The sequence below is a fragment of the Spea bombifrons genome, chromosome 2, assembly GCF_027358695.1.
Source record: "Spea bombifrons isolate aSpeBom1 chromosome 2, aSpeBom1.2.pri, whole genome shotgun sequence".
Lineage (NCBI taxonomy): Eukaryota > Metazoa > Chordata > Amphibia > Anura > Pelobatidae > Spea > Spea bombifrons.
Window position 1 is genome coordinate 20,138,724 of NC_071088.1, and position 24,239 is coordinate 20,162,962.

Here is a 24,239-nt window from a genome sequence, read left to right on the forward strand (position 1 = left end):
ATGCCCCTGCTTCAATACAGGTGACTCAACTAAGTGTATCTTCAAATAATGAAAGGTTAACACATTTGGAGAGTCACTACATAGAATCATCACAATGGGCTACTAAAGGGTTAATATTTCTAAAGCCTCAGGGTAAGCTCATTTAGAAAGTTCACAGATATGATTATGACCCAAAGTACCTAATTTTTTATGATTTTGTTGGCCACCTCTGAACCAAAGTCACATTTTATGATGTTTCACATTAATTTAGGAGGCTTAACATGTGCCAGAAGTTGCCAGGATCGTCTCCATTTATCATCATTAAAAGGGAAGTCCCATGCAGCATAAAATACAATGCTGTATACAGTAGGTTAGCGTTGACAAAAAATATTTTTATCTCATTTTGTTCCGATAAACTTTTTTAATCTCGTTTCTCGCCCATCTGCTGCTTACTTATAAGCTTATACAGTATATATATATATTAACACATAAGTAATATTTGGCTGAAAAAGAAGGACTGTCTCTCCACAATAGGGAAACTTAGGCGGTATGAAACAATGGCGTGTTCTTAGCACCCTGAATGGCTAATAAAATCATGTCCATGTTACTCTGACCCATATTAACTTTGAATTCAAACTATAAAAAGTAAATATTTCTGTTCATTCCTAAACAGATTGAAGCAAAAAATGTAGCAGTTTGGATGTACCCTATATACTCAAAGACAAGGTGAGGTTATGGGGTTCAAAAATGCACACAAAAAATCGGGTTCCACTTCGTGTTACCTGGGCCAGACCTGGTATGTAACTGTGTGCCTGAGTGTGTTAGTGTGTGTCTGGGTGTGTTAGCGTGAGTGTCTAGGTGTGTAAGTGTCTGGTTGTATGAGCATCAAAGTGTGTGTGTTTACATTTTCGCAACCAGCTTATCTGATTTTTCTGGTATTTTGGTTGAAACTTCGAGGGTCGGCTCATCTGCCAGTATACACGGTATTTTAATGGATAAACTACAGGCATTGTTGTGAATAGAACAATGCTTTCTATGACCATATTGGCAGCCTTCCTGGAACATTTATTGAGCATTAATAAAACAATATGGTGCAATTCTCTTTTGACCTACTTTAAAAATAAGCTCAATGTGTTTCCTTGTAAACCAAACAAGCAAGCGCCTTTGTAATATTTTCCTATTTTTTTGTGCTAAATCCCAAAACAAATAAAGACATAAAAACTGTAATAGACAATTATACAGCAAAAAAACAAGCAAACTGGCCATTAGAGACTTTTATGAACTCTTGCACGGCAGCTCAGTTAATGCAAATATTTTTTTTTTGAAATTATATCCAATGTGAAAAGAAATAAAAGCCCAATTACTCAATAAAATGAAAAGGTTAGAACACCTTTCATGGTTTGCATTTTCCCGTCTTGCTTTTATGTATAAAACGTTGAAAGATAAAACGTAGATTGATCTCCCCTTGTAAATTCCATTGTTGAGGCTACGAATGCAAAAAAACAGAATGTTGCAGAATCTTGTAATACCTTTTTTATTGGACTAACAGTATTTAAAATAATAGACGAGCTTTCGGGAGTCCTCCCTTTGTCAAGTCAAAAGCATTACTGACCAAGCAAGTGAAAAACACAGTTTAAAACAGTTTAAAACTGACCAGTACATGTTCTGATACAGGGTTAAAACAGGGGTTAAAATAACAAGATAGAGAATTTGCAGACAAAAAACTAAGAGGGTCGTAAATAGTAAATAGTGGTCAGTAATGCTTTTGACTTGACAAAGGGAGGACTCCCGAAAGCTCGTCTATTATTTTAAATACTGTTAGTCCAATAAAAAAGGTATTACAAGATTCTGCAACATTCTGTTTTTTTGCATTCGTATACACTGGACTAATACGGCTACCCCAAACTACAGTATTGTTGAGGCTGGAATTCCGCACTTACAGTGAACTATGCAGAAAAGAAGGACGATTCCGTGTCCCTACACGACCTCAGCGTAGCTTTACGGTGCTTAAAATAACCCCCTCTACCTAATTCAATACTTCCAAGAATCCAACGTATGAGACAATAGTCATTATTTACAATAGATGGCTGACAGAAAAAGAAAACGGCCCACAGCACATAATACATTTCTACTAGAAGCATGCTGATCCTACAGGGGATTCTTTAGAGCCGTCATCAAACGGAGAAATATTCTGTGTAATTGTGATGTGGGACAATGAAACCATTATTATTTACCTGCGATAGCACATCTCACATTATAATTTCGGAGCATTGGGATATTCTGGCGTGCAATCACTAAAGAGGGAGTTTGCAGATGAATTGTAGTGACAATTACTGTTGCACCCATGCCAGGTATACATTGTCATTTTCTGTGATGACTCACCGTATACACCTCTACCACTAGTGATGGGGGGCTGTTCCATTTATCTACCACCCTCTACCACTATCTCTGCTACCAGTTATATACAAATATGAAAGGCAATAACCAATTGTCTGTGCAGAAGCGGAATTATGTACTCAGCTTTAAGAGTACAGACTGCAATCGCTGCACTAATGCGTCCTCGTAGATTGTTAGGTGGCGAGCAGCGGCCTCTTTAGCTCATGTAGCTGTTTGTCTTCTGCCAGTTCTAGTTCTGTCATACCGCGTGAATGTAAGAGATTGCCGATGATGTAATAAATAAAATGTAATAATTATAAAGTCTGCTGTCTTTTCTCTTCAGCCGGATTTAAAACTCCCTCCTCAGTACTGAAGCTTTCTCTCTAGCCCCATCTGCTGTATCTCCATTCATTACTGAACTCCTCCTTACCAAGAAACATGACATCATCTTTCAGGCAGACTCGGTCACACCTTCCTTTCTGTCTCTTTGTTTTCTTTTTTCCAGCCCGTCGTTGACTGCACCATATCCACATATCAGCTTTTTAAGCCGACTACTGCATTTACACGAAGATTATCACCATAACTCGTTGCTGATATGTTTAACGAGCACAGCAAGCAAATTAGTAGCTATCAATGTGCTGTATAACTACAGGTCTCACGGTCACACCTGGGAAGTTTCAGGAATGGCCCACCCTCCCAAAATAAAACACTGCTGCATTCTTAATTTGTGTAATAAATTCATACAAACAATATTGATTGCCATAGTATTGGTAAGGTGTTAGACTGGCTGTGTATGTATGTGTATATATGTGTAAGTATATTGAGTGGCTGCGTATGTATGCGTAAGTGTATGGTGGTAGAGTGGCTGTGTATGTATGTGTGAGTGTATGGTGTTAAAGTGGCTTTGTGTGTATCTGTAAGTGTAACACTGGCTGTGTGTGTATGCGTATATGTGTGAGTGTATGGCGGTAGAGTGGCTGTGTATGTATGTATGTTTTCACGGCAACACATATCTGGATGGCTGGCAACAGTGAAGGTGGCTATCCCGGTTCTGCTTGCAAGTTATCTGCAGCGATGACCTTCTCCTGTTGAAACAGCCAGGAATACGGAGTCTCTGAGCCCTGGAGCGTTCCTAGGTATGCTCATGGTGCGTAGCTGACTTGATCATTAAGGGAGGTGGAGCTCCCCATTATCAGAAGAGTTTACCTATTACCCGCCTGTTCCTTGGGTGCGAAGATCACTGAAGGTTCTGACCCTGTGCTTTGAGCAATGACCTAGATAGAAAATGGTAGCCGTCATAAGGGCAGGTCTGGTGTAAAGGGATGGAAATGGTTCAAGTATCATAAATAATGCTCCAGAACGGCTTTTTATACCTAACCTAACATTTAACCCTTAGGTGCCATACTAAGAGACAAATAAGTTTGTGGGGCGTGGGTGTTTGATATGGTGCTAATAATTTATTCTTGTAGAACACGTTAAGTGTTAATTATACTGCACGATGGGTGGCCATTTGAAGGATCCATCTAGTGACGTTCTGAAAATACAGGGGTTGGGTGAAACAACAAGGCATGTAAAATTGGAACATATGCTAGGGAGTTAAAAACGAGGCTTTAATAAAAGGCAGAGCCAGGATTATGGCTCATGGGAGAGGCTCAAATACAGCGAGTAAGTTCTATGGCAGCATTACTCATTGTAATTACAAGCTCTATGGACTATGGGGTTGTGCAATATTATAGTCAGGTAGAAACAGATCAGATCGCACGGAGCCAAGTCATTCTCTAATGTAGTAGCCAAAGTGCGGCTCACTGAACATAAGTCAACGTGACATCTAATACCATTTATAGATCTGCAGGGGAAGCTCTATGGTACCTGGGAGGACTCCAGGGCTGTTGAGTATTTTAATGAAGGGAGCTACAGTACTTGCCCTAATGAATTACAAGCCATAGAACCAAAGGCTGTAAACGGAATTTAATACAATAAAGTCCACGCGGTTTTACAGTATCCTGGGTGCCACTCAGGAAAATATTACGTGCGCTCTTTAGTATGTTTAACAAAGTAACCTTCGCAGATTTGCCACTTTATTCTTTCCTCTGAAGGTTTAATCACATAAAACCAGACACTTTTAATTAACGTTTATTACCAGTGCTTTTATGTCACGTGACAATGTACTGTTTAGTATCCCTGGCGGCCCTATTAAAGAATCGATAATAAAGCGAGTACACTGTGATGACTCTAATACGCATTCTTCATGAACAACAAATAAAAGGGGGGAAGCTGCAGCCCTGTAGCTGTCATTCTCCTGCGTGTTCCGGGGATTCTTTCCACTGATTGGCTGCTTGAAGCAGCCAACCAGTGGCAGGAAAGAGCTCCCGCTGAAATCAAAGGGGGCACTTTCTGTTCATGCGCACATGAGTGTGGACCCATCTCATGCATAGGAAATGGCTGGGGACAAGGGACGGGGCAAATGCATATGGGGGGATTTGGCAGAATCCCCTCTCCAAGCACTTGCAAAGGGGACACCATAACAATGTAAAGGGGTCTGCAACAATGAGGGGTACGCAACGCCCGCAGCACTTTCCGAGCCAGTGCTGGAGCTGACTACAGGTCACTATATGACTGGAGAGGGGATGCCTTTGACTGAAAACATCTCCTGCCCAGAAAATAGCCGAGGGGGGGCAGGGGATGGGGCAAATTATAATTACTGACCTTTAGGAGACGCTCCCAATCAGCGGAAGGGAAGTCGACACAAGTTCTTTCTGTGCATGTGCGCTCACCTACCCACTCTATATATCGGGTGGCTTAGGATGTATTCGGCTAAACACGCCTCCTGCGCAGAAACTAGCTGGGGGGCAGGCAAAGGGGGGGAATGCATATAGGGGGGGCTCTGTAGACCCCCACCCCATGCTTTTGCAAAGCAGACACCGCAAACATTTAAAGGGACCAGGCAGCTATCATATGAAGGCAGGGGTGTCCCTTTAACATGCCTGTAACATGTATGACGGCAGTCAGTCATCATGCTAGCTCCACACATGTGAGATCTGAAACCCCTGAAACTTCTCTCGGACATCCTGCCGTGAAGATGCTCGGCGTGCAGCCTCTCTCCTTCCTCCTCCTCCGGAGCCTCCCTCCTTCTCTCTCCCATTTCCTTTTCCCATCCCCTGGGGGAGAAGCCTGGGATATTGCCCCTCCCTGTCAATGGGCAGGCCTTCATTCAGTTTCCTGCAGCCTGGCTTCAGCAGCTGAGACTCAGTGAGGGGAGAGAAATCACATCCCGGGCAAAGCGCCCTAACAACCCGTTTCGGTGATAATATACGGGGGCGCGGGAGGCCGCCGGGGCTTGCAGGCCTCTCCCCCGCCTCCTGCCGGCAGCATCTGCCCGTATTCTCTGGCTTTGGGCGCAGGCTGCAATCAGCACCGTGGCTCAGAAGGTGATCCCTTCCTCTCCTCTGAGGATGTCTCGGAAGGTGCAGAGGGGCGAGGTGTGTGCGGACTGCAGCGCTCCAGGTAAGAGGCGCAGCGCCGGGCACACGGCAGGGTGCAGCTTCGCAGTCTTTGCAGGCAGGCAGGTGACATCACTGACAAGGGCCCGGGATCCAAGTGACTCTTCCACGGGCCTGATACAAGCAGGGGTTGTGGATGTGCCTCAGGCCTGTAAATGGAGTCAGCGGTGCATGTGTGTTAGAGATTCGCTGTATGTCGGCTCCTTACGGGTGTCAGGAGTCACTACAGGGCGCTAAAGGTAACCATGCCACTGTAGTGCCTCTCCCTAACCGTGCCGGCAGGGGGTTACTACCCTGGGTGTTGTTGCAGGCCTGGGTCTCCCTCTAATAGATGTTTGATCAGGTGTGATGGGTGTTTATTACAGTATACAGTTATTCCTTGTGCATCTAGTGCCATGTAGTGATTTACCTGGACTTGAGCATGTATGATGTCATCACCTCGTCATCATGGAAGCTGCTTGTGATAGTAGCTAGGATGTACTTATTCCTTACAGGAACTCCTTGGGTGGTTTATTCACTAAATGGTGAGTTTGCAGGAGAGTTGTGGCTCAATCTTGTTACTATTCATTACGGAAGGCTCACGCTGCCGAGTTTCTCCAGCTGAGCTGGCCCTACATAATGTATAGTTCAATGAGTAAGGTCAACTTGAAGATACCTCAGTGATTTAGCTATACATAATACAGGGTCAGCCTATGCAAATCCTACTGCAGAACCTCACTGGCTTTGGATCTTCATAATGTATAGTGAAGTCAAGGGGCTGAAACACAACTCTCCCTTTCGTGAATAGGACCCGCATTACATCCACATGTCATTTCATATTTTTTGCATGTCCTGTAAAAATTAGTTCTGGAATATTGGGATTATTTGGGAACATCTAGGAAACAGACATCATTTAGAGTCCAGCTTACACAGAACTTTATCACGTGGAATAACATGTAAAAGTAGCAAGCAGTATGCATTAATGGCTTTCGTTTAATAGGTATGTTTCCGAAATTACAATTGCACGTAAAAGAATGCATGATTGTGCATTTGTCATAAATTATGCTCGCTCCAGGGTCTGACAGTTATCCATGTTAAGGACTTCTTTAGTTTTGTCTTTGATCACGGCTCTGGTTGGAACATTGAGGTTATGTATAAAAAGGGATTCTGGAGTAAAGTCTGAATGGTGGTTTTCTTAGCATAGCAGCTCTTGGCCGGGAGGTCTGTGTAGAGACTTGGTTAGGTCTTGGCTTTCATGAAACCTTCAGTGGCTTTTACACAATAATCCGTCTCGGTAATTCCCATTTACTCTGTTAACAGGCTGGATATACAGAATCTTTCATACTCATTGGGGGGCTATTCACTAAATGAAGCGTTTGTAGAGATCAAGGGTTATTTATACTATACGTTATGGGGATCCAACCCCAGTGGATTTCTGCTACAGGAACAGCTTGGCTGACCCTGTATAATGTATTGTTAAATGAGCAATGTTCTGCATTACATTGTATTTTAATTTGTTTAGCTCTAGGAAGCTGGACAAGTGTCAGATGGGGAAAGAAAGTCATGGTCAATTGAAAGGCACTTATATGTAGTAGTTACAAGGGGTGCATTCCAGTAGAGCTGGCAGCAATAGTGATGCAAACCGGTGGGTGATAGGTACGACTGTTCCAGCTTAACCGCTCGAGCCTAACGGTGTGTGCTGTGTTGTATTGATTTCTTGGATATTGATCTCCTCTTTTAGGTTCCTAAAAAAATCTGTCTGGCTACTAAATGTCATGTGATTTTTTTTTTTTTTTTTTTAAAGCCCGTTGATCCATTCCAAAGGTCCATCTGAATGAAGGGGCATTGTTTTTGAGTGATGGTGGTTTGTGGCATTAAAGGAACAGCAATGCTATTTTTTGCATAACTATTTCTTTAATAGAGCGGAAGCTCCTGTCCTGCGCAGAAGAGCGGGGAACAACCTGCAGGCTCATACAGCGTGGCACAAACTAGCACATGTTTCCACTGCTCCTGAAAGGGTTAACAAAGGAGTCTTTAGAAAGCCGTAAAGTCTCTTGTTCAGTCGAGGTTTGTTACGTGGTCGCCAAGACCCCCTTTAGATCTGTATTGTAAATTTGGGGTCTTGCCAGGTCCGTACGCGTCTCTCGGGAGCGTCCGGCGTGGTATTCGGACAGCGCGGCTCCATGTTAATGGAGAGTTTCCTAGTTAGAAGGTAGGCTGGGTGGCTTAATGGTTTTATGTTGGAAATATACTTGTGAATCAACCTCAATGTGAATCTTGGCCCTTTGCGCATGGATGCCTTATGTAGCGATGTGCTTTTCTCATTTGCGTGATTTTGTAATCATCGGTTGTGGGTTAGTTTACTCCGCTTGTAAGTGTTACAAGAGACATCTATTCTCCCAATAAGTGCTTCCATGCAGAATTAGCTTCTCTCCCACAAGGATTGAAAGGGGTATTTTGCTCCTACCTTTCCTGTCTGTATATCATCTGTATATATATATATATATATATATATATATATAACAGATGGAATAAGTATCTTGTGATACCTTTTGGACTAACAGAATTTTGGAATGACAATGTTTTAGACTTGAGAAAGGGAGAAGAGCTCCCAAAAGCCTGTCATTCCGAAATTCTGTTATTCCAATAAAAAAGGTATTATCACAAGATACTTATTCCATCTGTTTTTTTGATATTGACACCACTGGACTAATACGGCTACAACCTCTAGTATATATGTGTATATATATATATATTGCGCGCACACAGTATGTGTATATAACCAATTTCTACCTAGGATAGTGAAACAGATGACATCACAGATCAGTGAATGGCTTCTATTATCCTTTTAAAGTTCCTGCATCATACTGTGTTGTGTAATATGTCATTTTCTATATACATTTCTATAAGTGTGCTGAGCATGATGGGACTTGTAAGCGTCGGAGAACGAGCAGAGATTGCCGCTGCTTGGAGTTTTTATTGCTTGCCCCCAAGAGTCTTCTGTGCTGCTTGCGTTTACACATCGTCTGATATACTCATCGTGATGAAACACATCTTGTGAAGTTTTTTTTGTGTGATTTATTCATTTTTTTTAATAGATTAAATTGAAATCTGATCGCTTGAAAGACTATTGCAGGAATAAAAAAGGGCAGTCATCAATTTAGTTTGCTGTCTAATTACTTTATGACTAAATCCTGTTGTAGCTGTCAGATTAAGCAGCGAATCATGTAATCATTTACTTCTCCAGCGTTTTATTAAAAAGAAAATATAAAGTTCTTCTAAAAAGTGTTCTGTTCTTGTTGTCTTTCAATAGTGATACTTTTCTACCATTTTTAATGGACTATGATCTAATTATTAAATACTTTTATGAGTGGTTAAGCACATTCTTACCACTGTGTAGTGAGGGTGGTAAATAAATAAGTGGAATAGCCTCCCAGTGGAGGTGGTAGAGGCTAATACAGTGAATGAATTGTAACATTCATGTGATGGGCATTAAGCTAACCTGAATCTAAGACAAAACCAAGGACTGCTTAATATCAGAGTCTCTACATCGGGAAAACTGGGCAGGCTAGATGGTTCTTTACCGTCGTCAAATTCTATGTTTTTATGAGAGGGAAACCCCTACGTTTCTGTAATCAGTTTATTTGCCAACTGTAAATGCACAGGGATCGCTTATAAGTAAACGTGCAGTGCTTGTGTTGGACAGCAGATGCCTGGCACACCCGACGTGCCTTTTCTTCGCTCGTTCTGTGACGGCAGGCAGATGGCGAGCTATAAGTAAACGACATGCGTTTCTCACCAAGCTGTCTTATATCTGACAGAAAGGGCCAATGATGCTAATATAGTGATCCCCCGAAGTCTGACGCTTGGAACCCACTTCAAATTGTTGACCTGATAAAGAGGGATCCCCGTATGCTCCAGGGATTTAGTCGTTTGTTTAGCCCTGTTACAAGTAACGCTAGCGCAGGTACGGAAACAACTAACAATTATCTTCTTCTATTCGCCTTGCTGCGGCTCCATGAACAATTTATTGGTCTGTCCGCAAGTAAAGATATATAAATGTTTAATGGCTTCTGAGTCGGATGAACTAGGGACGTTCTTGCACTTTTTCTCCCCTCTGTTGCTGTGATAAAACCACAAGAAATGATCGTAGCAGGAGAAAAGCTCCCTGTCTGATGACCTGTTAGCTATCTGTAAATTACATTGATACATAAAGCTTTTCTTTCCTTGCGTTTGGGAGGATTTGAGCGGAAATGGGTAGAGACGGTGTGATGTGACCAACATGCTTACAGCTACTTGGTCATTTGTAAAATTATTAAGCATCATTGTCATTCTCAGCGTACCATTCATTCTCATTCTCCCAACAAGAGAGCCCGTTGACCTCAGAAGAGTTCCTGCTCGGATTGTGCCTTTTGGATTCGAGCAGTCACGGGACTCCAAAACGGGGACAGACTCTAGAGGTGCACGTGCAGGATTGTCCAGACAAGCCATAGTTGGGGAGCCGGAGTTATCAGAGCCAAGGTCAAGTAAAACAGAATAGTCAAGGTCAGGTCAAGTCAAACACTGGATCAATAGTAATGATGCGCTTGGATGGGATACACTATGACAAGCATGGGTACAGCCATCAGAAGCCAAAGTGTAACGAACTGAGAGGAAAGGAGTCAAAATCAGAGTTGGCACCAAAATTCAAAAAGGAGTGACATTGCTCTGTAACATTCATACACCCGGGGCCCTCTTGAGTGTGGCAAGGCTGCTGTAGATTAAGGGAGCCAGGGCAGCAGCAACAGTAGATGGGCTATTGGAGGTTCTTGCTGCGAAACGACCCCTCTGGTGGAGAGAGACACCGGCTGGTGGAGGGCCCCGCCAAAAGAGATGAGGTTGGGACCCCGTGGCGTCGGTGGGAGGCCTACCCTGGCAGCGAACCTGCGGAAAGTGAAACTCATCAAGTAAAACTTGGAGTAAATGGGTTGAACAAAGTTCAACAGGGAAATGTGCATTTGTCCTTTAAGGTACATTTGAAAGAATATGATAAATCTGTGTATGGATTAAACGGGTCATTATGAAGGGGGCCTTGTTGCAATGGGAGGGCGGGGGGCAAAGGAGACCTCCTGTGTGCATGCACAGGAAACACTCCCATTTTTTTCATTTTTTGGGAGCACCATTCTGCCCTTATTGGCTACTTTGGTGGCATTAATCATTGGACCATAGAGGAGTGGGAAGCTGCAGCTTCTACTGTAGGTGAGAAATGTTTTCTTCCAACTTTAAAGAATGCATGGTAAAGTATTGTAATATGAACCGGAGTGTCCATATAATGTGCTGCTGCTTTGTAATGTGTGCCGTGTGTGGCCAGTTCCTCTCGGTGAGGCTGATGTGGTCATCCTATGGTTACAGGTGTACTTAGGAACTTTCCGGCTTGGGCTACTTGGAACCCCCTTCGGGGGATGTGGGTATGGGGTCCCGCTGACGACGGTGTTGCAGGATGCATGTTAATTTTAATGGGGAAGCGGCCGGGGTGTGGGGTATGCTACAAAGCAGCTTTTGGGACCAAGAGTTTCCAATTAGTGACCCTGAGAAGTGATGCTTCACCTGGAGTAAGGGCAGGCCCGAAAATGGAGCCAAGTGGGGCAACTGCTCCAGACGGCACTTTTGAAGGGACGGCACTTTGCCGCCCCAAGCCCTTTTTTTGTTTGTTTTTTTAAAGCGAAAGACAGAGAAAGGGGCGCCGAGTGGTTTTCGCTTACCAAGCTGTCGGTACCCACTCTGCGCCCTCTCTCTCTCCTCTGCGGTAAGTCTCCCTGTTCAGTCTCGGAACAGGGAGACTCGCCGCAGGACTGCTGAAAGGTAAGTACAAGTGGGTGGGTAAGGGTAGATAAGAGGGAGGGAGAGGAAAGGTAGATAATGGGGGGGGCGGCAGGGACGGAGGGAGAGCAAGGGTAAATAAGGGGGGGGCGGCATTTTAAAATTCGCGAAAAGAGGCTTTCCAGGTATGGCTCCATGAAACTGAGATTTGTTTAGCCATGACAAGAATGTAGTTTCATAATTTACAACCCGGGAAAGCGTTTAAGTGCCATATATTTATCTTCAACCATACTATAGCAAGAAGAAAAAAACAAACGTTTATAAAAATAAAAAAAAAACCCATTTCAGAAGGCTTGTTCAGAGCATGCGTTTCCTATTAGTCCATGTCGTCTCTGTTACACATGACAGTTCCTAGAAAGCTATGGGCCAGCGTGACTCTCACAGCTGGTGCACAAGCTTTGCTGCTCTGGGGATTCGTATGCCAGAAAACCTTTGACTCTTGATCAAGCCTGCGGTGATGTAATCTGGGGCATGGAAAAAAGCACTGTTTAACTTCAAAGGAAGAAAAAATATAATGTAGGTTTGATAGTTAAATAAGGGTGTTGTCTGGGCAAAAAACCAAACCTTGATCTGGCGATATCACATCATCCGGGATTATTAATGATAGTGCCGTCGAGCACAAAATGCTCCTGCGCACGCACTTCAATATTTAAAAAACAATTATTCACCGGGGATCTCTATGTATTTTCCTTTGTCTTGAATTACTACGCCTACCATCCGTCTGTGCTGATAACTGAATGGAGTCCAGGACAGAGTCCCACAAAGCCATAAGCTGTGGTCCAATGACAGGTGACGTTTGCCACTTCTCCTAAATCCTTAATAAACCTATACAATGATGTTTAGAGATGGGAAGAAGTAATGGCTGTGTTAGAATCCCATGTTCTGTACCACCCGGAGCAGGGAGCTGGACTCTGCTTTCACGGATCTGCATAAAAGAATTGGGTTGCAGGAAGCCAGAGGACATTGAGGCAGGAAGCTGCTTAATATGGAAGTCTAATGGTAGAATTTCTCTGTTTGAGCGTGAAATATCTTGTCTACAGTGATATAGATACGTTTGAAAGAATGGTTTTCATTTTGCTCCACTAGACTTAAGTGAATGATGAATGTCACTATCTAGAAGTCTTGATGGCTGAATCTGAGTTTGGCAGATGCCAGGAGAACACTACCTTCTGGAGGTCTGCTAACTACCTACCGGAGGTCAGCCAACTTCTCGTCCAACATCGGTGTCTGGCCTCGCAAATGCTGTACTGGTGAAAATTCCCACAGAAACTCTCCAGGCCTTCCAAGAAGAGTGGAAGCTGTTATAGCTGCAAAGGGGAACTGACTACATATTAATGTCTGTGGGCTTTGATTGGGATGTCCTACAAGCTTTGGGAGTGTGATGGTCAGGTGTCCACATACATTTGGTCATATCGTTTATATCACGTGCAGAAAAACGTGTTCGGCCAAACGCATCTTCTACGCAGCATTTAGCTGTAGGGTGGGGAAGAGCAAATGTGTATACGTTGGGGGGTGGGGGTCGACAATTAAGGGACAGCGCAATGATCATATGCGTTAAAATGCGTATGAATGCTGGCGTTTCCCTTTAAATATGGGTTGTTAAAAACCAGTAACTGTGTGTACAATAATGGAGTATCACTTGTAACTTCTCTAATCATTAGGAGTTTTTACATGTGGGCTGTGAGTCCCTTTCTATGTTACTGGAAAGATGTGACATTTTTGATAGTACTTAATAAAGCAAATCGTGTCTCAAGGTTTACCTGCTGGGTTAACTAGCTAGGCCCTGCTTAACTTTTTTTTGTGTTTCACTTTTGTCTCTGTCGATTAGCGTTTCTTGTACTTTTTATATTGTGTGTGTGTGTGTATATAATATAGGAAGTCAGCAACAACCCCAAAAATCAAGTCTCATACGGCAACTGTATTGAGGGGTACAAATGTAGATTAATGGCTAGCTCATCTCGGCATTGACACATTGTAGACATTAAATATTTATGATTGTGTGTGTGTGTATATGTATGTATGTATGTGTGTATATATATATATATATATATATATATATATATATATATATATATATATATATATATATATATATATATATATATATATATATATATTTATATTAAAATCACAAAATTAGTCCTTTCATGCCCATATTGTTTAGAGAGGGAGATGGCTATTCCAATGGTATACGGGTTAGCCGGGTACATGCGTGCATATTGTGCGTGTGTATATACCGTATATAATTTGTTTCATTTATGGAGAGTATTACATAGGTTTACTTAATATACTGGACTTAATATTTGCTTTAAGAATATTTTTAAGTCATCACATGACGTGATGAATGAAGTACACATCTATCTATTTAGTGAAGGGCTGAGACTTGTCCGATATCCCGTATTGATTCCGAGACAATGGCAGCGTTTGTTTTCTCCCGTTGGCTCCGGCGTGCTGATTTGGTGGAAAATGACACAATAGAAAATGTGCGTTATCTGCAGCAGGATAGCTGATAACAGGGAGGTGGCTTATCACAGAAAACAGCTGGATTATATTATGTGTTCCTGGGAGGAAAACGTCGTATTGGTTTACACAGATCCCTCTATACGGACCGTTTCATGTGACTGTTCACCTACCCATAATCCTCTAATAAAGCGCTAGCTTTCGTGAACTACAAGCGTCTTGGAGATCAGAGCTTATGCCCTGCTTACCCATTGTACAGCGCTGCGGAATAAGATATAAATAAAATAATTCCTATATATTTGCAGAAATATTCATGCTTCAAGTTGCAACAAACGTCCTTATGCCAATATTGTTGCGTGAATATCCAATTGTGTTTTTGAGTCAATACGCTGGCCAGTGCCACCCCAGCTGGTAAAGGAGACAATCCTAGAAACAAAAGAAAGGATCAGAACGTTAAAGAACAAACGGCTCGGCTAATCGTGAAACATGAAAAAAATGCGTACCCACCGCAAAAGTGTGTCAACTTTTAATAATCTTTCCATCCCACCTCTGCAATGCGCTATTAAAGAAATGAATGATGATGCACCAATGTATGCAAACTGTGCCTTCACTATCTGTGGTCCAGTTTAATTAGTCCCCTGGCTCCATTAGCTTAAGGAAAGGAGAGAGTTAGTGTTAAAATTGCATCTTCATCCCACTGACTTCGCTTTGGAGGGAGATCTAGAGTTTGTAGGCGAGTTCATGTTCCTCAAGCTAGGAGGGTGAGCTGGTTCTGGATAACGATGGTGGACGAGGAGACTTTGAAGGATTCTACTGGTTTCACTGTGCATTATATCAGGCCAAGCGGTCCCAACGGTCCCTGCAGATTGGTCTTGGACGTTCATAATATGTAGTGAAGCCACAACTGTGCCATTATAAAGAGTTAACTGCAATGAGGCTCTTCTTTAATAATGTATGGCCCCTCGTAACCCTGATGTCATCCTAACCGTCTATACATTTTTCTGTCATCTGCAAGACCTGAAAGTTTTTGACACGACTAGATTTTTTGAAGAATTGTTGGGAAGCTTGTAGAACCCAAGTCATGAACGTAGATTAAAGTTCTTGTTGGTAGGCTCATAGCCGCTCCGCTAAAGCAAGTCTCCCTCTTCGGACATTTGAAATGTTCGGGGTATGGTATAGTATGCAGAAAAATGTATGTTTCTATATGTTTATAATTGGCTAGGAATAGCTGTCCTACTTGTTTTTAATAAGTGGTCGGGATAAACACACGCAGTAATTCACCTGGCACTGATAAGGGTTGTGAGTTTTAATTCAGACCTCTGCTTAAATTCTTTTCATCAAGCATCATATAAAGATCTTGCTGCATGCCTGCACCACTGTCTTCCCCTTTCAAAGAAACATGGATTTAAAAAGGGGAGGAAAAAAACGTGAAAGTGAATTTACTATTAGCGCCCACAGGGACTTGTCTAGCGTGCTGATGCTCTATTGTTCCCTGTTTTTCTTCCTTTGGTGTGTGTGATATACCGAGTCAGTCATCGTCCAAATGGAAATTACTTACTTCCTATTCAAGTTTTGATGTCAGGTGGAAAATCTAGGTCAGGTCATTGTCACGTGACTTCCAGCTTGTCATAGTCTCAACAAACAGTAACTAATGCCAGCCTTAGGCCTTAAAGGGACGGTCTAATGCCTCGTGCAGCCCCGCCGATGAAGCATTCATACTAAAGTACTTTGTAAATATTTTAATGTGTGTTCCTGCCCGTTAATAAAACATGCGCAGGTTCAGAGCCACAGCAGAACTCCTCCTGCGTCCAGATGTGGCATCCGTTTTAGATGCTCTTTCAGCACTGTGGAGTAAGCATGAAAATCGATGTGAATGGGATAAGAACTAATGCATTCTTAGCATGACAATCCCCTTTATCACGTGGATTAAACTGCGCTGGGGTGTCCCTTTAAAGCACCCTATTTAATAACACATTATGTATGTAACTAGTACAATGTTAATGTTCTATACATTTCTGTTTAAGTACTCCTCTTCTCCTCAAGATCCGGAGGCCACCTGGAGCTCAGAAGTCTGCAGCAATGCCATTGCACGTAACATAGCATGCAACATGATCGCTATACCTGGGAACTCGCCGGGTTGCGGGAGTGGGTCCTGACACTTCAATTTCACCTTTAAATTGGGGTGCCCCCCCCCCCAATGAGGTCACGGGGCCACCCACCGGTTCCCAGGTATGATGAGCACGTTCATACTGAATCCAATTAAGATGCCCTTGTGTGAAGTTGTGTATTGCCAAGGAAGAAAGATTTGGAATCCATCTTAAAGCAAATTAAGGGTGAATTTCGGAAGTTACCTTTTGATGACATCACAGCAGTGAGAAACCATCATTTTGAATTATCTGTAAATATCATGTCAAAAAAAATCTTGCGACATGGTTAGTGGGAATCTTTCTAAGTGTGAGAACCAAAGAGGCTTATTAAACTGAGCTCTCGCCCCTGTAAGCTTACAATCTATTATGAAGTTGAGGGGAAAGGATTATTATGCCCTGCATAATGCCCAGTTATATGGCTGGTTTACTCTTTGCAAACATAACTGAGGTAGAAGCTACAGCTCTGAAGCTGCCCTCCTCCTCTATTGTATGACTGTTCTTGCCACTGATTGGCTGATATATATCATGTGGAAAGGAGATGTTTTCAGCACAGAAAATAGCTGAGGGGCAGGCAAAGGGGCAAATGCATATTGGGCGATTCTGTGCCAAATTTAAAGGGATCACATGGCTATCGGGCATATGACTGGAGTGTCCCTTTAATAAAATGAGATTTCTGGAGTCGCTCCTCCAGTTTTATTAAGTAAGACCAGCTTAGGGCTTTGTGTTTGAGAAAATTACAGAGGCTGGCTCTTTTTAATACGCATTTGAATTGAAATGTTCAGCTTGTCTGCTAATTCCCTCCCCCCCCTTAGCTTCTTATGACCTATCATTCAAACCTCCTAGGAAGGCAATTTTTACTCTTAATGTCCCAGTGGACTGTATGTTCTTATATGATGTGTATAATTAAGGTTTATACTGTCTATAGGTAAAATCTTAGACTTTCTTACAGGTCGATCCTCTGCTTGCATTATATATATAATCGAAAGGCCTTTTCATTAATCCTATCAATCCAATCTCAAAGCAGTCTCTTATCACCCTGAAATATTCAAGCTGCCATAAAGTAGGTGGGAGGAAGGCCCAGCAGTGTGTGGGAGAATGGAGAACAGTTTGTTTCTCAGCAAAGACATTTCCATTAATTCTCACAGTGTGAAAACTGCGTTAGAGTCCACAGTAACCCTTCCGTTCCCTCTTCCAGCTGTAAGAATGCTTGCATGTTGGCAGCAGTTTTGTCGTCTTTTGTTGTCTTTGAGCAGGTGCAGACATTCCATGCTAGGTGCATCACGTATGTATGAATCGCGGGGATAGCATTCTCCTCAATCTTGCCCCGAGTCTTACACATATACTGCCTTTACACACACCTGCCCATAAACACACACGTACACATACACTGCCCTTACAAACACCTGCACGTAAAAATACACATACACTTCACTTACACACAACTGCCCATACACGGTGCCTTTACACATAACTGCCTATAAACACACATACTCCACCTTGACACACATCTGCCCATGAACACACGTATACACATACACATACACTGAACTTACACACGACTGCCCATGCATACTGCCTTTACAAACACCTGCCCATGAACAGACACGTACAATGCTTACAAACACATATACACATACACTGCCCTTCTTCCCATCTGATTAGGGAGCACGGAAGCTGAGGTCTGAAGTGACAGACCTCACTCTCCCTAATGTTGGGCCAGTTAGAGGGGGATTGTGATCTGCAGCTGCTGATTGGGCAGCTGCTTTTCCCGCCCTCTCGCAGCTGCACCAAGGTGAGTCACCCTTCCTGCGGCCCTGCCAATTTATCTGGGGGATTTCTCCATAATCCATACCCCCCGGATGATTTCCGGGTGAGGGTTCCATCCCCCCTCGTCCCTCCGCGGTTCCTATGCCCGTGTTCAGAATCAGTGCCAGTGGGAGTGTAATTCTTCATGCACCCTTGCAAAGGTGATGGATTAAGATAGATGTAAACTTACATACAGGTTTGTATGGGTGACCTTAGTTCCAGCTTTCCCGATGTGCCGGTAAACTGCAGTAACATAGAAACATTGAATTTTACTATAGATAGGAACCATTCAGTCCATCTAGTCTGCCCTCCATTTTTCATCCTGTAGAGACTCTACTTTTAACCTTAATCAGTCCTTGGACTCATCTTAGATAGCTTTATGCTCACCCCATGCATGTTTAAATTCCCTATATTGGCCTCTATGGTGTTTGCCTGGGACCTGTTGGTCTTCTTTAAACTTTCTGTAAATCCATTGTTAGCTACACTTAATCATTGCTATTACTAGCCTGCGCTGACGTCTGGCACCCCATACACGAAGACATGTATTGCCAATAATAAAGACATATTTTGCATAACTGATAAGTTAACCCTTTCCAAAGTATATTGAATGCAAAATGTATAGATAAAATGTCCCTACTATAGAGAATTCCATTATACAATATATACACCATTTAAATGTTTGAGGTCACTTATAAATTTCATATCTTGTTTTTTTTTTAAAGAAAAGCTAATTTTGTCAATTTAAAATATGAAATGGATCACAAATACAGTTTAGATGGTGTTAATGTTACAAATGACTATTGAAGCTGGAAGTAGCTGATTTTTAATGGAATATCCTCAAAGGCGTACATAGGCCCTTTATCACTCCAACACTATGGTAGGTATTGCCGAAAAATAAGTCGTTGCCCACCGGATACCTTTATTACGACTGAGATTTCAAAAAACCCCATTGTGCTTCCCTGCTTGTTCTGTGGCATTCAAGCTGCCGCAAGCAACAGCATTTCAAGATCTGTTCTAATAGGATTCCAATATGGCACTAAAATAAACAATGGATTATTGAATATGCAGCACTTATTGCCGCAGTTAGTATGCAATTAGCCACTTCTTCCTGATGGAATAGCTCTGCATTGATTTCACAGCTTCCTGCCTTGTGACACAGAGATTCCAAAAATATACTTTGTGCTGTTAACCTTTTATGTCCCAGAGGGGTCTGTGTACTGCAGACATCCATGGTGCAGCTGGTTGTGTTTCACCGGGACTATACTTCAATGGGATCGGTCTCCTAAACGGTGTTTGCCAGAATTATGAACAGGTGCGTGGAGCCCAATAAAAAGATCACAAGCCAGCGCTAGCAGAATAGATACTGTGCAGTTCAGTAGAATAGTAATTGCAGGCTGCACGTTTTGACATTACGATGTCATGGATAAGTAACTGTCCCTGACTGCCCCACCAAAGGAGAATGCATATTATAGTACTCCGTTAGTAGTTTTATATGCATTATTCAAAAGCAAGATAGAAGCGGCCATTTCAAAGCTACAGCGGCCCTCCTGATCATTGGGCTGACGATTCTTGCTTTAAAACAGGCAGTCGGTGGCAGGAAAGCATTCCATTGAAATCAGTTGGCGCGCTTTCCTTGCATGCACGTAGGATTGTGAACAGACCCCATGCTCGGTATTCACAGAGCCAGCGCTGGAGCTGACTCGGGGTAAGGAGGTCACACGCTAGGGGGTTTGGGTGGCCAAACATATGTCCCAGATGGAAAATAGGGAAATGGAGCAAATATATATGGGTGATTCTACATGACTCTCACGTGTAGCAAGAAGGGGGGCGCAATGGAAAGAGGGACCTCTCCGCTATCTTCTGCATTAAAGTGCATATGATGGGCTGGAGTGTTCTTTTACATTATTGTTATTGATTTACTCTGCTATGGGTGTTCGTCACAGTTTCTGTAGTTTTTTTTTTGGGGGGGGCATGGTTGGAATTGGTGTAGCTCATGGTATTCAGCGTGAACGTCTGAAGGTAGGGACTGGAAGTAACTGTCATGGCTCGTTTTTCAGATATGCCTGAACTCCTTGCTTTGGAAAATAACTCCTGGCTGTTGCTGGAACCTGATGGAGTGGAAGGGATGGGCAGGTCACTCCACGGTTACCTAGAAATGACTCCATTATGTGTGAATACATCGCTCAATATACACAGCGTGCATCCAAGACGGAGCTGATGCGTTTTTCTGACCCCGAGCAAGTTTGTTTAAAGTTCAGAAATGCGTGCTTTGTCATGTAAAGACTGCACAAGCTGTCAAAATTCACAAAAAACACCTTAATGACGAATGCCCTGTGTTCTTTTTCCGCAGAACAGATGTAGGGTTAAAATAGGTTTTAAATACAAAGTGTTTCTTTATTGCATTTCATAAATTGGTGGACCTAATTCTATATTTGATATTATGTTGTACTCTATGTCCTGTAATACACAATCTATGGACAGTCAGCAGAACCCAATGACTGGAGGTCTTCAGGATAATAAGAAGGGGATTTATTTTGGGAAACGTGTGTGTGTGTGTAAGTGTGTGTAACATAGTACAGCCACCACTTAAACTGACACTCCAGCCATCATATGCACTTTAATGCATACAATAGCTGTGTGGTCTCATTACATTTTGATGCATGGGGGGGGTTCTGCGGAATCTTCGTGTAACGCGTTCACCCCTCTGCCGCCCTCCAGCTCTTTTCAGTGCAGTGGATGTCTCAGCTGAACACATCACCTTGCACGGGATATACTCCCAGTCCGCTCCAGCACCGGCTCCTCCATGCATGGGGAGGGCAGCTGCAGGGCTACAGCTTCTATCTCTGGAAAGTGCTTCTTTTTATCAAAAGTGGACCTTTTACAATGAGATCTGCTCCATGTTTGCCAGTAGTTGTTGTCACATTCCATTAAACCCCGTATGCTTTGCCTGATTTAGAGGCTGTCAGAAGATTAATTCCCGATTTTATATCCATTTTTCTCCCTACTTTTGCTTTAAAATCTAATTACGGTCTTCCCTGTTCTCTCTAGTCAAATGCAGAGGACAGGGGGTTCTTAGAAATGTCAAACTGCATTATGTGCCGTAATAAATAGTCCTCCGTGTGGAGCATTAGTAATACAGCTGAAATCTTATTTCTGTGAATAATGATCCCCTTTGTCATAGGGTCAGTGTCGTGTTTGATGGTTTTATTTTACTTTCAAACACTTGTATTCCTTTTACTTCATGGTGCTTCTTGTTAGCACATGCCTTTTATTATATAAATATTGTATAGTCTGTAATGTGTCTTGTATGAGCTGTGTTGCCTTCATTTCAATGGTAGCTCTTGTCCTTGATGTTCTTGCCCTTTGCCTTCTCTGTTGGAATTCTTAGGGTTCTAGAACATCGACTCAACTAAGTGTTTCTCAAGCTCTTCTCACCCAGTAACGAGAATTTTCTCACCCAGTAACGAGAATTTACAACTACCAGACCTCTGATGTATTAATGTAGAATATTTTTCATTTCACGTAAGTGGCTGTCTGCTTAGACAAGATCGCGGAGTATCTGCACAGGCGTCTGAAGCAAAGACGCCTGGTGGGCAAGCCGTGGGCCGCAGCACAATAAATTAGAATGGTGGTAGGCGGAAATTACCAATGTTTCCAATATGAGTATAGGGGATATTCAGTATTTTATGTAAAAACTACTATATCTTCCTTAAAGACTCTGACAATGGAGAATCTCAGAGAAAGTGATTTCCTCTGTCTGTGGATTCGTCCATCACTGCTATGTGTGCTAATAGTCATAGAATAGATTTGCTTGTAATTTTTGGTACACTTGCCTTTTTTGGGCAATTTGACAAGTTGCCCACAATCCTTACATTGTATTAAGTAGAAGAACCAGGCTCTGTCTTGCGCTGGTCACTCTGAATCACCTCATTGTTTAAAATGTCTTAAAACTGTACAAAATTCTGTACGGTTTTATTTAGCCTTTCATTCCGCCGCACAGACTTCCCATTATTTTTGGTACCTTTGGTCATAGGGTGAAGTGTAAAGAACCACTGCCCTACCGCTTCTATAATACAGGCTGAGCTCAGATTTAGCTTGAGGTAGTTGATATGGAAGGTGCAGGAGGCATACTTAAGTATGCTTCCTCTTTAACTTCCTCTTCTTCTTTAACTAAAAGCAGTCTTATTTTCTGATGGCAACATCCAAAATGAATGCATTAGAATCCAATACACACTAAATTAAAAAACAAAAAACGGGGGTAGAATGTCTTTTAGAACATAGTATATGGTTAATTTAACCCCTTTCCTACCAGCAAGTGGCTCCAGATCGTATTGTTAGGTTTCTGAATGTAATCCTTTGATTTTTGTGTCTTTGTCACAGTTTGCTGTGTTTCCTACACTTTCAAGAACTGATTTTGAGTCTCATTTTGCTTAAGCTGTCCACAACTTGCCATGACTTGCCAAAGCAATAATCATTCTGTGAGTAGACTCAGAAGCCTGCCGCACTAATGCGTTGCAGTGTCTTGAAACTTCACAAAAAGAATTATAAAAATGCTAATGGCTGCTAATTTTATTTTGTATTTCTTTTTTTTTTTATGGGGTACCCGCAAAACTATTGGCTTTCATATGTATTTTATTTTAAAGCACTATGTGGAATGAATAGTCATCTCAAAGTCTGCATCTATATATATAGAAGGATTACGGATTCTCCCTATGCCGGTGCACGTTTCTTTGTGCAATTTTGTGTTTCTATGGCAATATCTTCCACACCAAGGCTTTGGATAAACTAAGAATTCATTCTATTACAGTTGATATTGTTACATTTCCTTGAAATAAAATAACTGCTTTGGAGTCGTCCAGGTCCCCTCTTTAAAACACCCTACAGTTTGGTATAACAGAAGAAAGTTTAATTCCATTGCACTCGAATATACTAAGGAAACAAACCATGGCAGATCCTCGCGGTGTTTGTTAAAAAAAAAAATAATAAAACAATTGGTTTCCATGCCAACAGTCTATCAGTGCCTGCTTTTGTGTCACGTGACAAGTCATTCCCTGAAAAGATACAACTGAGGCAACGTTTTACATGCTTAATGTATTTACATGGAAACATAGAATTTGTTGGGAGAACCAATCCCCCCCATCTAGTCTGCCTGTTTCTCTTGCTGTAAAGACTTGGGCATTAATCATCAGTCACTGGGCTTGTCTTGGATACAGGATAGTCAAACGCCTATTCCCTTATAGTGTTAACCTTTACGACCCCTGGCGGGATGCAATTCCACTCTCCACCACCCTCTCTGTAACGTCATACCTTCTTGGAAGTGTTTAGGCATTCATTATGAATATTATTTCTAGTGCTGCATTTAGTAACAAAGAGTTAAATTGTTAAAATGAAAAAAATCAATGTTTGGTTGTTCTGATTTATTTGTATTCTATATGTCCAAAGTTATGGATACCGCCAGTGCAAAATCTAAGCATCTGCGTTTATTCAGCTATAAGGAACACGGTGTGTCCCAGGGTGCTGGGTGCATATAGACATGCGCTATATACTGAATCGCTTCCTTCTGTAATGTTCTAACCTTAGATATTTGCTGTAAAGGCCAACTGTTTTTCCATATGGTTAAGATGGCAATTACCTTCTGGACTGCTTTAATCTGAGTCTACTACTGGCTTTTTTTGTGTCCCGTGTTTTAATCTTAGTTCCAAATGTCTCCACAAGGGTGGAGATAGTAATGAAATGCTGCCTACAAGTCCACAACAACTGGATCCACCCGATGCTCATTCTTATGTCCCTTTTGAATGAATGTATGGAGTGGAGTGTTTGATGTGTAGAGAGTGGTCTGTTACTAGCCCATTAGACTCCCCCTCCCCGGCAGATAGTTGCTGCCCCCCCTCTACTATTAAATTTAGGGTTGTTTCTTGCTTTAGCACCAATAGCCTTACCAAGTAAGTTTTAGCAAAGTGTGTAGCTTTTGTAATATGTTTCTGGCCCACATGGAGCCATTTTAATGTTTTGTTTCAGTCCATGCAGGTGAAAATACTTTTTACAAAACATATGCACATTTCTACAGTGCTAAAGTAGTGGGTGCTAATACTAGAATATTGTATATAGTTAGGTATATTACAATGTTGATACT

At 42.2% G+C, this 24,239-nt stretch overlaps 1 protein-coding gene across 3 annotated transcripts in view; it reads left to right on the forward strand.

Annotated features, from left to right (window-relative positions):
- The first annotated feature begins 5,564 nt into the window (after positions 1 to 5,564).
- The window catches only part of GIT1 (GIT ArfGAP 1), a 45,870-nt gene continuing 27,195 nt past the window's right edge, over positions 5,565 to 24,239 (forward strand). For all 3 annotated transcript variants that reach the window (XM_053457043.1, XM_053457045.1, XM_053457044.1), the window contains exon 1: positions 5,565 to 5,859. In XM_053457043.1, the coding sequence (XP_053313018.1) occupies positions 5,808 to 5,859 (52 nt within the window). In that variant the 5' untranslated portion in view covers positions 5,565 to 5,807. The remainder of the gene's footprint in view (positions 5,860 to 24,239) is intronic.